This window comes from Ahaetulla prasina, chromosome 1 (genome assembly GCF_028640845.1).
Source record: "Ahaetulla prasina isolate Xishuangbanna chromosome 1, ASM2864084v1, whole genome shotgun sequence".
Taxonomy (NCBI): Eukaryota; Metazoa; Chordata; class Lepidosauria; order Squamata; family Colubridae; genus Ahaetulla; species Ahaetulla prasina.
The window spans coordinates 29778340-29792913 of record NC_080539.1 but is presented as its reverse complement, the minus strand read 5'-3'; the positions used below and the strand labels follow the sequence as shown (position 1 = coordinate 29792913).

Here is a 14574-nt window from a genome sequence, read left to right as displayed (position 1 = left end):
ATGTATTATTATTAGTTCTTAGCAATATTAGGAATCAGAATATTTGGCCATATAAAGGACACCTAGGGCAGAAGATACAGATTGGAATTCAATGACTGAGATTCGTATAATGAGTATAGATTAAAACCAACCAAGGATGTATTCTTACAATACACACAACTCAGATTTTTGTGGCATAGTGTGTTGTGCAAACCTAATCTGTTTCATTGGTTTTTGATTCAAACTATTGTGCGAGCCCAGAAAATTTGTTAACTCAGTAATCAAGGTACTTTATGTGAATGTAGCTAATGTTTGTTTCTTGGAGGAAATTTATGAGCTGAGTTCAGTCACAATACTACTTTCCTTGTCAAAGCCCTTTATGTACTTTCCTAATCTCTTTCTTAATTTTGATTGACATCCCTCCCACGCCCTACCACCATTAGCTTCTCTCCACATTTGACCAACCTTTCTCTTCCCTGTTTCTTCTTGGCATGTTCAATTATGCAAATATCTTCTCTTTTCCAATGCTACCCATTTTCTCTATCATCCATCAGCTTTTGTTCCGTTCCTCTGAATTCCAGAAATGTGCCACTATTTATTCTTGCTGTTTTAATGCTCTTTCTTCTATCTCTGCTCTTCAGCACTTCTTCTCTGGCTTCCTTCAGGCCTCAGAAACATTCCTCATGAGACTCACCAATGACTTAATCATTAGTGCAAACTGAGAAGGCTGTATGTAGTTATATTTCTTAGTGTTCTCCTATTGATAGTACTGTTGATCATTTTTCTCTACTCACTCCTATCAATTCATTAACATTCCATGATTCCAGCTTGTTGTTTTTCATATTTGCCTTAATTGGATTTTTAATATTCACAGAATGGGAAACATATTCCTTCACTTTCTTCCTTTCTGTTGAGGCTCCTCAGAGAGCAGCTGTTATTCTCCTTTTCTTTCTCTGCAGATCATTCTTGACGGCCTCTGAAAATTCAGTTTTGTCTCTGCAAAGGCAATCATCTGCATATGTATGATTGATTATCTGCCATCTTTACTGTTCTCCTCTCATTAATTCTACACTCCTAATCCTTTTTTAGTACTCAGTTTAGATTATTCATATTGTTTCAAGCTTAGCATTTTCACAGCTAAATTCTTTCTTTCTTCCAAAACTCACTTCCTTGTTCACTCCTTTTTTTATGGACAATATTGCCTTCACCATACTGAACAATTGCTTTCCCGTTTTTGTTCCAGCCTGATTTTGTAATAAGGATTTTGTTAAAGGCCATGCTAGCCCCTTATACTGCAATGGACAAAGTGAAGCAGCAAGAATGATGTAAATGGCCCAGAGTGAGAAAGGAGCAGAGGTGGACCAGAGATCTAGCTCAATGGCATCCTTTCCTTTCAGCAAAATCTCTAATCCATCTCTGCTTCACTAAAGGGCCTCTGTGGCTCAGACTGGTAAGACAGTCTGTTATTAACAGCAGCTGCTTGCAATTACTGCAGGTTCAAGCCCCACCAGGCCCAAGGTTGACTCAGCCTTCCATCCTTTATAAGGTAGGTAAAATGAGGACCCAGATTGTTGGGGGCAATTAAGTTGACTTTGTATATAATATACAAATGGATGAAGACTATTGCTTGACATAGTGTAAGCCGCCCTGAGTCTTCGGAGAAGGGCGGGATATAAATGCAAATAAAATAATAATAATAATAATTGTAGTTTTAGATTTAGACTTACTAGTCTACTAATCAAGGGACCTCAAGAAATAGCTAGTAAATAATCAAGCTCTTTCTGCAGTAGTTGATAATTCAGGTAAAAGGTGGCTTCCTTGGGCTTGCCAGCAAGTACAAATAGCAATAACACTTAGACGTATATACTGCTCTGTACTGCTTTACAGCCCTCTCTAAGTCAGCATATTTTACTGACCTAGGAGGGAGGGAAGGCTAAGTCAACCTTCAGATGGTCAAGATTGAACTCCTGGCTGTGGGCATTTTTAGCCTGCAATACTGCATTCTAACCACTGCGCTACCATGGCTAACTACTGTGCCACCACGGCAAATGACATTCAACAATGACAAAGACACTATAGTAATGAAAGGTACCACAAGAGTTAAAATGCTCTCCTGGGAAATGAGTGATTGATAAGAGACAGTATCTTCAGACATGCTAACATGTTTGTCCTCTCTCCTGGAAGAGGTGAACCATATGCTATTTGTTCTTTGTTGCAGCTTCATATAAGTAAAGACATATTCCAGACATGTCAGGAGTTTAGCTTTTGAATTTAGAGAAAAGCTGGGATTAGTTCAGCTCCGTGCAAATAAAAGAACACAACAGCATGGATATGGGAGGATTTGTTTCAGAGAAACTGATATCAGAACAACCGAACATGTCTTTATCAACCTCCCTGCTCCTACTGATTTTTTTTTAATTTATTTTTCCACACTATAGAAAGGTTATTTACAGAACTGGAGGAATACTAGTATAGTTCTTTAAAAAGAACAGCAAGACAACACTCACTAGGGCCATTTATGTAACTACTCTCATCCCTTTCAAGAACTGTTTATTCAGAATCTGGTTTTGGTGGTTCATAATGCTCAGGGGAAGGAATGTGTGTGCTGCATAGAAACCTGAGAAATAAATAAACATGTAGTGCAGAGGTCGTACTTGTAATAACACCAATCTATCAGAAATCTTATTATTCCAAGTATAGAGCGGCAATATAAAGGTATACCTCTCATGAATTTAAAGGCCTGATCAGATATGGGCAACCTACGGGCCCACTCAAGGCCCTCAGCCTAATTTCAAATTCCTTCTTGTGCAAGGAATCAATTCAGATCTCTGATCTTTTACTGTGTGTGTGTGTGTGAGAGAGAGAGAGAGAGAGAGAGAGAAGATGCTGCCAGAAAGAAAAAAATTGGTATCCTCATCCTAAACTCTCGCCCCCACCCTTTCTTCAGTATCAACGGTCTGCAGCCCCCTCCTTCTCCTCAATCTCTTTCAAGACAATGTGGCCAAAAAAAATTGCCTCCCTAAAGAGGGAGCCATCATTAAATCTAAGGACTGAATGTATAAAAGAATTAGAATCCAGACTGGAGAGCAGTCAGTTGCCCCCCCCCACACACACACACCCCTTGCTGCCACGTCTGATTCATAGAAAGGAGGCTCAGGCTGTCCCCTGAATGTATTTATTCCCCACATTGAGCAGCACAACACAGGAAGACAACCATCCTCACTCACAGTGACTTTACCCACTGCAATAATCTGTCGGAGAACCCGAAGAGCAGTGTGGAGCGAGACAACAGGAGGGGCAGTCTAGTCTCTGCTAAGCACTGAAGAGAAAGGTAGAAAGGCAGGAGGATAGCAAGGCAACAAACCCCTCTTCAGGGGCATCTGGTTGTAGGAGTGGGAGAAGTTGCTGGGGTGACTCAGGTCTCTCAGCTATGCCTCCAAATACCCATCCAGTCCATGGGACCTATAGGGAGATGCCTCTGGTCAGGCCTTTCCCCTGCCGTCCCAGAAACTCAGAAATCTTCATCCCAGCCGGAGAACTCCTCTTCAGGCAGCTGCTGTGAAACAGAGTACCGCTTGAAATTGGTGTAAGGAAAACCCTGGAGGAAGAACAAGAACAAATAGTAAGAGCAGGAGCAGCTTCCCAACCTGTTTGGTATGGGAAAGCGGAAGGGAAGTGCCCTTGAAGGCCATTTTCATACCTCCTTGAGCAGCACTGTGGTGGGAGCCTCAATCTGACGCAGTGCCAGCTTCTTCCAGGAAAGGGAGTTGAACCACCTGAGGATAGAAGTGGCTATGAACTGCAAACATCTAGACCAGGGGTCTCACCACCAACCCAGTGGTGAAATCTGAACCGGTTTACTACCACTTCGCTGGCTGCTCATGCGTGATGTGCGTGTGCAGTGCACACCAAAAGGAGGCATGTAGTAAGTAGAACACTGCGCACGGGGGGGAGGGAGGATCAGCTGTGGCGCGCGATTTTTTTTTACTTTTAAAAGCATTTTTTAACAACCTATTTGCCTGAATAGGTTGTAAAAAATGCTTTTAAAAGTAAAAAAAAAGGCTCTGAAGATCAGGCGGCTCAGCTGTGATCGTCAGAGCCTTTTTTTTTTACCTTTTAAAAGCATTTTTTAAAAGAAGTGGCAAGGGGGGAAGCGGGCAACCGGGCGATTGGGTGGGCATGGGCGGATTTTTGCTACCGGTTCTCCAAACCACCCGCCGCCATCGCTACTTGATCAGCCGATCTGGTCTGAACCGGGAGCATTTCACCCCTGCTCCAACCTTGGCAACTTTAAGCCTGGAGGACTTCAACTCCCAGAATTCTGGGAGTTGAAGTCCTCCAGGCTTAAAGTTGCTAAAGTTGGAGACCCCTGAATTAAACCACTGTTTCTCATGGGTGAAGTCCACACATCCTAAAATTGCCAAGAAACACTGGTCTAGAGTACTAGGATTCAAACGCCAGGAAAATGAAAGTGGCTGTAGACCTTTTGCTATAAATGTAATCTAGCATATTTCATCACCAGTATGGTTGTTGACACTCTCCAGAAGCTTAGATATACTGCTCACACTGAACCCTCTCCCTTTAACTCTGGACTCTATCCCCAATAGCCATTTTATTTATTTTTATTTTATTTATTTATTTATTTATTTATTTTGTCAAACACAACAATATATATATAAGTATAAGCATGAAATAACCATACAAACTGAATACAACCAAAGGGAACATTAGGACAGGAACGGTAGGCACGCTGGTGCTCTTATGCACGCCCCTTAAGGACCTCTTAGGAATGGGGTGAGGTCAACAGTAGATAATCTTTGGTTAAAGCTTTGGGGATTTGGGGATGAGACCACAGAGTCAGGTAGTGCATTCCAGGCATTAACAACTCTGTTTCTGAAGTCATATTTCCTGCAGTCAAGATTGGAGCGGTTCACTTTAAGTTTAAATCTATTGTGTGCTCATGTATTGTTGTGGTTGAAACTGAAGTAGTCTTCGACAGGAAGGACATTGTAGCAGATGATTTTATGAGTTAGACTCAGGTCATGCCGAAGGCGGCGTAGTTCTAAATTTTCTAAACCCAGGATTTCAAGTCTGGTGGCATAATGTATTTTGTTGTGATCAGAAAAGTGGGCACTCATTCATGTAATGCCAGATCTTTCATAGGCTTTTTATACTTCTGTATTTAGCACTCCTTTGGAAGACAGCTAGATTAATTTTCCGAGTTTAGCACTAGAGCTGCAGACTTGGGTTCAAAAAGCAGGACCAATACTATCTAGAGAGTACTAGCACGGATGATGTTACCTAGTTTGGTAATGAAATGTCTACAAAAAAACAACCAAGCATATAGAGCACCATGGATGCCACAGTTCAATCTTGAGCTACAAATATTTACTTCTGTGGGTATATTTAGTGCTAGCCGGTGGGGCATATGCAAATAAGAAACCATCATAATGCAAAGAACAATGATCAGATCATTGTTCTCAAATAGTTCTCAAAAACAGTTCAGTAACTGAAATGAGCATGATGCCTTTGAGTGACAATAGGGAAGATGAACATCTGGAAATACAATGATCTTCTTACCAACTTCTGTACATTTTGAATTGCTCCTCAACTCCATCCTATTTTTCTATAGAATATGGTCCTTTTTTATTACTCCTGTGCCACCTTTTGGCAGAGACAGGCTCTGCAATTTTGGCTGGCAACTTTTCTCTGCCCAGGATTCTTCCTTATGAACGTACCTGTGCTTCCGAATGCCCCGAATCCCACTGCTGGTATTGCCCAGTCTCTGCCCTGGTCGACGCCTGCCAAGGGGGAAGGAAGGGAAGAAAAAAAACAACAGTGTTTTCTTAGCAAACCTTTGGTGGGATGAATTGGTAATGAAATGATTGGATAGTTTTTCTTACAAGAAAAGTTTACCAGCCTTTATGACTTTGTAATTTACAAAACAAAAAGGAGGTAATGATAGGGGTTGTGGAGTGTCAGGATAGAAGTGTATAAAATGATTAGAATAGACAGAAGAGATATTTTCCTCCCACTTTTACAATGTTAGCACATGTGTATCTTCCACTCAGTTTCTGACTCCCGGCAGCTGCCTGGACAAGCCCTTATGGTTTTCTTGGCAAGGTTTTTGGGAAATGGTTTGCCATTGCCTCCTTTCCAGGGGTGAAAGGGAATGACTGGCCCAAGATTCCCCTGCTCATGTTGGGACTCACAGTCTCCCGGTTTCTAGCCTGAGGGGAATCCTTGGTGCTTTCTGAGCCTTGCTTTTTTTTCTTGCAAACATTTCATCACCCAAACTAGTGAGTGATGCCTTAACCACTACACCAAACTGCCTCTCGTTTTATTTTATTTATTTGTCAATCATATATACGATAACAGGTAAAAGTATAAACATAATTTGGATACATGAAAAGAGTAAGTAAAAAGGAATATTAGGACAGGGACGGTAGGCACACTGGTGCGCTTATGCATGCCCCTTACAGACCTCTTAGGAATGGGGTGAGGTCAACAGTAGACAGTTTAAGCTTAAAGTTTTGGTGGTTTGGGGAAGAAACTACAGAGTCAAGTAGTGCATTCCAGGCATTGACAACTCTGTTCTAAAGTCATATTTTCTGCAATCGAGTTTGGAGCAGTTTACCTTGAGTTTGTATCTATTATTTACTACTAGAAGTGGGGATTGTTTTAGCTGAACAGTAAGAAATTCAAGATGCCTCTGGATATCGCCCATAGATTATCTTTTGTTTTTCATGGGAGCTTTTCAGAGGCATGATGGGCATCTAACCAATTCACGGTTCCTGAAATAGGTGGCCAGAGGCCTAGCCTCTTCACACTATTGAGCTTATTTTGCTTTTGCTAAATTGCAGTTGACACGGAAACCACAGATTAATCTGCAAGCAGGGGAAGTACCGTTATTAAAGTCCTCATCTACACTTTCCACTATGTTCTCGCTACACCAATTTATCTAATTTGAATTAGGTTGAGCATGGTTACCCACCCGATTCCTTCCTTCATTTTTATTTAGGGCCCTGTCTGCACGCATATTGATTGGAATGAATGCCGGCAGGGAGTCATACCTGCAAAGCTTGGCTACAAGGGAGCATGCAGCCTCACCGACAAAGGCAGGGAAAGAGAAGACACCATCCATGATCCTGCTGTATATCTTTTGAGGTTCAGTACTGTGGAATGGGGGTCTAAGAAGGAGAAGAAGAAGAGAAGAGAAAAACATGGATATATAGATACTACTCTGGGACAGACCCAGCCACTTCCTCACAACCAGAAGTTCCTCGTCAATGATACTCATTCTTCCACTTGTCTAAATATCATCACCAGAAGGAATAATCCTTGATATGTCCCAATAGCAACTGTAATTGAACCTCTACCACTTCTGCCTGTATTGTCAGCCTGGTTAACTGGATTCTAAGCAAATCCAATAAATGGCTCTGGAACGTCATTCAGAATCTATGGTGCATAGTTGATGCTTTGTCTCACTTTCTCCAGTTCTTGCCAATCCCCCCGCCCCCCCAAACTTCTCCTCCCTCACCATTTACTTCCAGGGGAGAAGAAAGGAAGAAGATGCACCAGGAAGTAGTGTGAGTGTCCCATTGCTGAATGCCTGGAGAAATGCAAAGACAGACTTACCGTCCTACAAGCATTTCAAAGATGAGCACACCAAGTGTCCAAAAGTCCACAGCATAATCATGTCCTTCATGGCGCAAGATCTCAGGGGCCAAGTACTCAGGAGTCCCACAAAAGGAGTAAGTCTTCTCCCCACGTTTGAGTGCCTTGGCAAAGCCAAAGTCCACCTATTTAAAAAGTGGGGGGAAATAGTAGGTAGGAATGGAGGACTGAAAAATGACACTTGTTCTTCAGCTGAGTCCCACTGCGCCCATCAATCCATATGTATATCATGCTTGAGTCCCAAAATCTTTTTATTCAGAAAACAATACAGAATTCTACGGATGGCCAACAACCTGCATGGCTTTAAAAATACTAGAAAAATAAAGGGAGGAAGTGGAAGAGATTTCAGGCATTGGTAGGAAAGTAATCTTTTCTATTTAGAGATACTCTGACATTTTTAAAAAAACCCACTTAATTGCACCAGTGAAGAAAAGCAAGAGAGAAAGCAATTTTCTCCATGTATAATTGAGCTTTCCTGAAGGTTTAGACCTCACTATTGTGGAAAGTACATGCACCAGGGAGCCTGATAGCACATTTGTACCACCCCCAGAACTGGAAGCTGAACCTCCAAATATAATTGATAGGATCATGATGAAAACCTCATTTAATTTTATTTCATTGACACTTAGATGTAATTAAAATTAAAAATAGTTGATGGTTTTCAAAGTGTGTATTTAATAATGTTTTTCCATCTGTCACATTGCAAATTACAAATTGGGAATTACTTTTGACGGTCACTAGGAGTTACATTCTAGGCTGAGATTGGGCTGTATGTGCCCTGAAGCCTGAGACTACATTTCTGGATTTGCAGTGCAGCTATATCCGACTTTCTGCTTCTCAGGCAGACCCACTTTCGGAAAGGGTCCAGGGAAAACAAGTGAGAAAAAAGCCACACACATCGAATGGATAAAGCATTCAACAGAGATATTTTATATGGGGATGGCAATAGAGGAGGCCTCATACCATAGTCTATCAATGGAAACCTTCACATCCAGTGGTGGGATTCAGCCAGGTCGCACCACTTCGGGAGAACCGGTTGTTAACTTTCTGAACAGTTTGGCAAAGAGCAGAGAACCAGTTGTTAAATTACTTGAACCCCACCACTGCTCACATCCTCATGAGCCATGGAAAGAAAAGTCACTGGTGTTTGTTTTCTAGGAGCAGGTTGGAGGGGTAAAGCAGCAGGTGGATCCACAAATATCACCATTGGGACAGGACACCTGAGCTGATCAGCACTGTTGCCATAGCCAAAGAACAGCTTGAAATCTGGACAGCAATGTCATTTCCAGCTATTTTCAGCATGGCAGATAAGCAGCTTAGGGCCGCTGTGTGAAAAATGCTTTATTCTTCAACCTCTGTTACCAGTTTTACGTAGCCCTTGGCATCCAACATGAGGTTCTCAGGCTTCAGGTCACGATACACAATGCCCTGTCCATGCAAGTAGTCCAGAGCCTCAACCACACAAGCAGAACAGAAGATGGCCACGGGTTCCGAGAAGCAGCGGCTGGAAATAAAAAAAAGCTTTAAGTGGTAGAATTTATATTTATTGGCTGTTCTCATACAATATACTTAACCCAGAACGATCCTGGATCTAGTGATTGCATTTGGTTCCATATTTTGTGCAAATCCAGAAAATGGATTAGTTCAGTATCCAGGTGATGTTAACACAATTTGAATACAAATGATCCCATATTCAATCCATGTTATCTCCAATTTGGGCCAGGAAAGTCTCTAGGTACCTTCTGGGATGCTGCTGCTTGAGCAGCTTCCTTCATGAACAGGATGGAGTGGGAAGCCGCTTCATCAGCTCCATCTTTTCTCTACTGCCCATCCCTCACAAGCAATTTATGACAGGGCTCACCCCACTGATTAGACGAGTTAAAGTGGAACTGAGTTTTCATGATTAAGCAAATTGTGTGGACCTTCCTATTAATTTGGAATGTTGTTTTGTGGGTACATTAAACCATGATACAATTCTTCTTTAGGGGCGTAACATGTTTCTGGGAGATAGCAATTGACTGCATACCTACAACATTTTCAGTTGTTCCCACAAACTAAGACATTAAAAAAAATCTAACCAAAGTTCACACTAAGAGTCACATGTTAGTTCTTTATCTGACTTGGTTAAGCATATTGTACAGGTACTGTGCTTTATTAGCCAAGTTTTAAGGTTGAGTATGCTGTGTGAATTTATTCAATGTCTACATGGAAAGCTTGAAATCACTCAAACTTAGATGGTGATAATTGAGGGCAGTATAGAGAGGATAATGCGCTGTTTGGGACTCTTCCTTGGCACTGGGCCAGAAGTGTATACCCTAAGTGGAAGGTATATGCTGTGGGCCAAGAAGCAAAACTTGCAGCTTCCATATTAGCAGTTTCTTACGGCCCACAACCTCCTTGACCCTGGAATAACTGGTAAAGACATGCAGGTGATCATTTTCTTCCCCACCCTTCCATCCTGCCCCACACTGCCCAAGTCCCATGGCTGCATCTTCATACACTTCACGCAGCTTGGCCCATAGCTCGCCTCCTTGGCAGAACTCCAGCAGCAGGTAGACATGGCGGCTATCTCGAAAGGTTGAAAACAGCCTAGGGAGGATAAAAGAGGATGAAGAGAGATGGACAGGATTGGTCCCAGTGGTAGCAAAGGGAACTGAAGCACTTTAGATCAATCATGAGTGGAAAGGACAATCCACATTCTTCCTCAAAGCCCCTTTACCTTATTAGGCTTCAGGATAACTCTCCCCGCAATAGCCTCGCTTCACTAAAGCCATCAAGCTCAGAAAAGGCACTTTAGAGGAGGTCATTTTAAAGCTTGGAGCATGATCAAAAACAATCCCTACTTTGCTTTTTCAGCTCCTGTAGAGAATGCTCCTCAGGCTACTTTTGCTTTGCAAAAGCATTTGTCCAGCTTCACAGCTGGAACAGACTATGGTGTTTTGTTTAATTGGGCGTTTGACTAGCACAGTGTTTCTCAACCTTGGCAACTTTAAGATGCGTAGACTTCAACTCCTCAATTTCCCCAGCCAGGCTGAAGCAATAAAAAGAGCAAAATGCACAAGTACAACACTATTAACATCCCATTTGCTGAATAGGGTAAGTTCTGAGTTTCTTGGCCACTGTGTGAATGTAAAGGAATATATGGAACGTAAATAATACATTAAGCATTCTACAGGACCCCAGGGTTAATTCAATTCAGCTACTTATGAAAAATCCAATGGGACGCTAAGTGCCATGTGAAAATAAATTGCCTTCCAAACGCCAAGGTAGTTGCAGCCATAATAATTTCAGTTTGTGAGGGCTTTTTCCCCATAGTCCACTATTTTATTTTATTTTTATCAAGCTGGGATAGGCAGTCAATATTATAGAACAGGGCTGTCAAACTCACGGCCTGCAGGAAGGATGCATCACACGCTGGCCATGCCCAATTTAGCAAAGGGGGGGAAAAGTCATGATACATCACATGACAACGTCATGACAACGCAAGTCTAACACCCCTGGTTATAGAAGAACCTGGGCAATGTTTGATCTGTATGGACTTCAACTCCCAGAATTCAAACCCCACTCCTTATTAGCACTGATGATGTTTGGGTAATTTGGGTAAAATGAAAAATCAACAAGAAAACAACCAAGCTCAGAGATCGCTAAGGGCCCCTCAAATCTGAGAGATGTATTGAAGAATGAATTAGGATTTGAAATGATCTTACAAGCAACAAAACTGAATGCAAGGTAGATAAATATGACATTCTATGTTTAGTTATAAAGGATATTGTAGGTTTAAAGGGGTGTCTGAGTGGAGTACATGTGAAAACATGTGTTTTCCAGTTAGATGAACAGTAACCAGTAACAATTTCAAAATCAGTGGTGAAATTCAAATTTTTTTACTACTGGTTCTGTGGGTGTGGCTTGGTGGGCGTGACTTTGTGGGTGTGGCAGGGGAAGGATACTGCAAAATCCCCATTCCTTCCCCACTCCTGGGGGAAGGATATTGCAAAATCCCCATTCCCACACCATTCTGGGGCCAGCCAGAGGTGGTATTTGCCGGTTCTCCAAACTACTCAAAATTTCCGCTACAGGTTCTCCAGAACCTGTCAGAACCTGCTGGATTTCACCCCTGTTCAAAAGGTATCAAATCGGACACACTTAACCAAGCATACTTTTGGAGGCCAATCAAATGTCTCACAGGAGGCAGGATCAACTTGGCATCTATTGGCAAGTTTAGGCTGTTATGAGCATGTCTTCTTCCTCTTCAATTCTCTAGTATGGTCTTCCACAACCCTTTTTTTTTTCCTCCTCCAACCCTGCAGAAAGGTGAAAGGCTTGAGGTCTTCTGAAAGAAGAAAATCTGGCTCTTTTATAGCCCCAACATTCACATGTTTGAAAAGTTGATCACCGGGCTTATGGAGATTCCAGGATTGAAAGTGCTTATTTAATGCTTCTTCAAAACTCTATTCATCTAACTCCATTCATTTCAATTCAATTTGAATCAATTTCTGGAATGGTTGGTGGATGGTTTCCCACCATTTGACAATGTCCTGAAAAGACGGTAGCAAGGTCAGAGAGTTTACTCAATCATTTTGAAAAATGTCCTACGTAAGACAAAAGAGTTCTATGTGAACTCAAGGACAAGTAGATTGTAGTTTAACTTTCCTTTGGGGAAAGCCATTCATTAATGAGGAAAATAGCAGAAACATTTGAGGAAACTAATTTTGCCATGCTTGAGCTTGATTTTAAGGGAAATGGAAGCTGGATGCAATTGAACACATATTTGAAACATTAAAATACTCAGAGCAATGATGAATAGGGTTCAGTGGCAAGATAAACAATAGTAATGGGCTAACAAAAAGGACCTCAAGGACGGAAGTTCTCTAAATGGGGAGGCTTAAAGTGCATCTGCAGGCTATTGAGAAAAAAAATTAAGGACAGGAAACAAAACCCCTTAGTGAAGTTCTGAAAATAAAAGAACACAAACTGAAGCAGTAAGACACATAGGCCAGCAGATAAGAGTCAGCTAGCCTGGGTTTAGAACTGTAGGAAGATTTGTAGGAAAGCTAAACTTCGGAATGGTGAGATTGGTAGATGACGCTAAGAATGATTCAAATATCTCCTTAAATATTTAAAAATAGAAGGAAAATAAAACATATGCCAGCTGCTCAATAAAAAAGGACATAGTAACAGACAATAAGAAAAAGGCACAGTTGATCAACCATTAACAGAAGTCCCATCTTCTCCAACAAGAGGATTTGTCTTTCAACATTTTAAACTTAGCAACTTTAAGATGTGTGAACTTCAGCTCCCAGAATTTCACAGCATGCTGTTTGGGAATTCTAGGTGTAGAATTCCACACATCTCAATATTGTCAAGGTTGAGAAACACTGCATTAGATGTTTCCCTGGTATCTCATTCACCACTATAGGAATTTTGGGGTCTTATTAATCAAGGGGGTGGCTTTTTTACAAAATCAATTGATTTTTATCTTAATTCTCTTTCTTCTTAGCTGCTTTCTTTCAGACTCTTACAAGCTTACCCAAGCAGTCTATTAAAAAGATCACATCAAATAAGTCAGAAAGGGTACTTTCAGAGCTGATATAGCAACCATTACTCGTCTTTAAATGTTACATGTAGTCTAATGAGACTATTAAAAATATATCCAATAAAATCTTAATTCTGAGGCCGATTTTATGCTGCAAATCTCATGTCTGAAATACCTAGCTCAGCTTTTGTCACTTCTTTCTTACCACCCATCTTTGGACTCTCTTGAAATGGTGACACCTTGCCCACTCATTTGCATCAGCGTGGCTGGCTCTGCTAAAGATATTATCCAGCTATGGATTTGGGCATTTTTTTTCAAAAGAGAGGCGTGATATTTGCTTTTTACATACTAGGCAAGATCTTTGCAGGGCCCTTGCTAAGTATCTTCAATTCTTTTGTCCAGTTAGCATCACTGAGAATGGTAGTACCTTGATGAACGTATCTTTTCTTTTATGTACACTGAGAGCATATGCACCAAGACAAATTCCTTGTGTGTCCAATCACACTTGGCCAATAAAAATTCTATTCTATTCTATTCTATTAGCATTTGGGGTCATAGCAGCTAGGGCTACTATACCTTGGCTCAAACATTTTTGACAAACCTCTAAATAGCAGGAAGGAGTCCTAGTGATCACCCAGATTTATGATAGTCTTCATCAAGGCAGCTATAAAGCCGAAGTCTGCCCACTGAAACTTGGGCCATGATTGCTGTCATCTCCGCAATTCCAGCCCTCTGTTCATCTCCACCCAGAGTCCTCCCTCCCTCCCCTCCCTCAGCATGGGAATTCCAACCTGACAATGAAGGGGCAGCGGCTTTGCTGCAGGACTTTCTTCTCCATCAGAACATGGTCCTGCTGACGCTTCTGCACCACATGGTCCTTCCTCAGGCGCTTGAGGGCAAAGAAATAGTCCTGGCCCTCCACTGTGTTTCGGACCTGTAGAAGAAGTAAGGTAGCTCAGAAATTCTCACTTCTATGACCCAAAGAGCAAAGTGCCTGTAAACCCAGATGCCTTTGATGGCCTCCTCTTAATGAGCAAGTGGAAGATCTAAGCTTGGGAAGATGAAACAGAGGCGGGACTGAGAGGCTTTATCCATCTGTCCTCTTGGAAGGAAAGTGCTGGCAGTTGCCTGGACAGTAAAGGGGAAACTAACCGTCCTTCATTTACCATTTCAATGACATAAGAATATCATATCAGCCTTAATATTTCCCCCTTCAGTTCATGACAGCTGCTGTATTTTGAACCTAGCCCAAGATTTAAACATGGTGTGCCAATACTTCTTATACCGCAAGCTCATTTTTCTTCCTGCTTAAACTTGCATAAAGCTAGATTTTTAACTTCATCATAGCACTATGCTGCCTTTTTTGCAAAGAGGTGTTCATGTGA

General features: G+C 41.6%; 1 protein-coding gene across 1 annotated transcript in view; it reads right to left on the bottom strand.

Moving 5' to 3' along the window:
- Nucleotides 1-3167: 3167 nt before the first annotated feature.
- LOC131188965 (cGMP-dependent protein kinase 2-like) overlaps nucleotides 3168-14574 on the bottom strand; it is a 42441-nt gene continuing 31034 nt past the window's right edge. The window contains exons 14-21 of the mRNA XM_058164675.1: nucleotides 13981-14123; nucleotides 10156-10245; nucleotides 9019-9160; nucleotides 7618-7781; nucleotides 7053-7169; nucleotides 5718-5780; nucleotides 3680-3755; nucleotides 3168-3577 (exon numbers count right to left, since the gene is read on the bottom strand). Coding sequence (XP_058020658.1) covers nucleotides 3491-3577; nucleotides 3680-3755; nucleotides 5718-5780; nucleotides 7053-7169; nucleotides 7618-7781; nucleotides 9019-9160; nucleotides 10156-10245; nucleotides 13981-14123 — 882 coding nt within the window. The 3' untranslated portion in view covers nucleotides 3168-3490. The remainder of the gene's footprint in view (nucleotides 3578-3679; nucleotides 3756-5717; nucleotides 5781-7052; nucleotides 7170-7617; nucleotides 7782-9018; nucleotides 9161-10155; nucleotides 10246-13980; nucleotides 14124-14574) is intronic.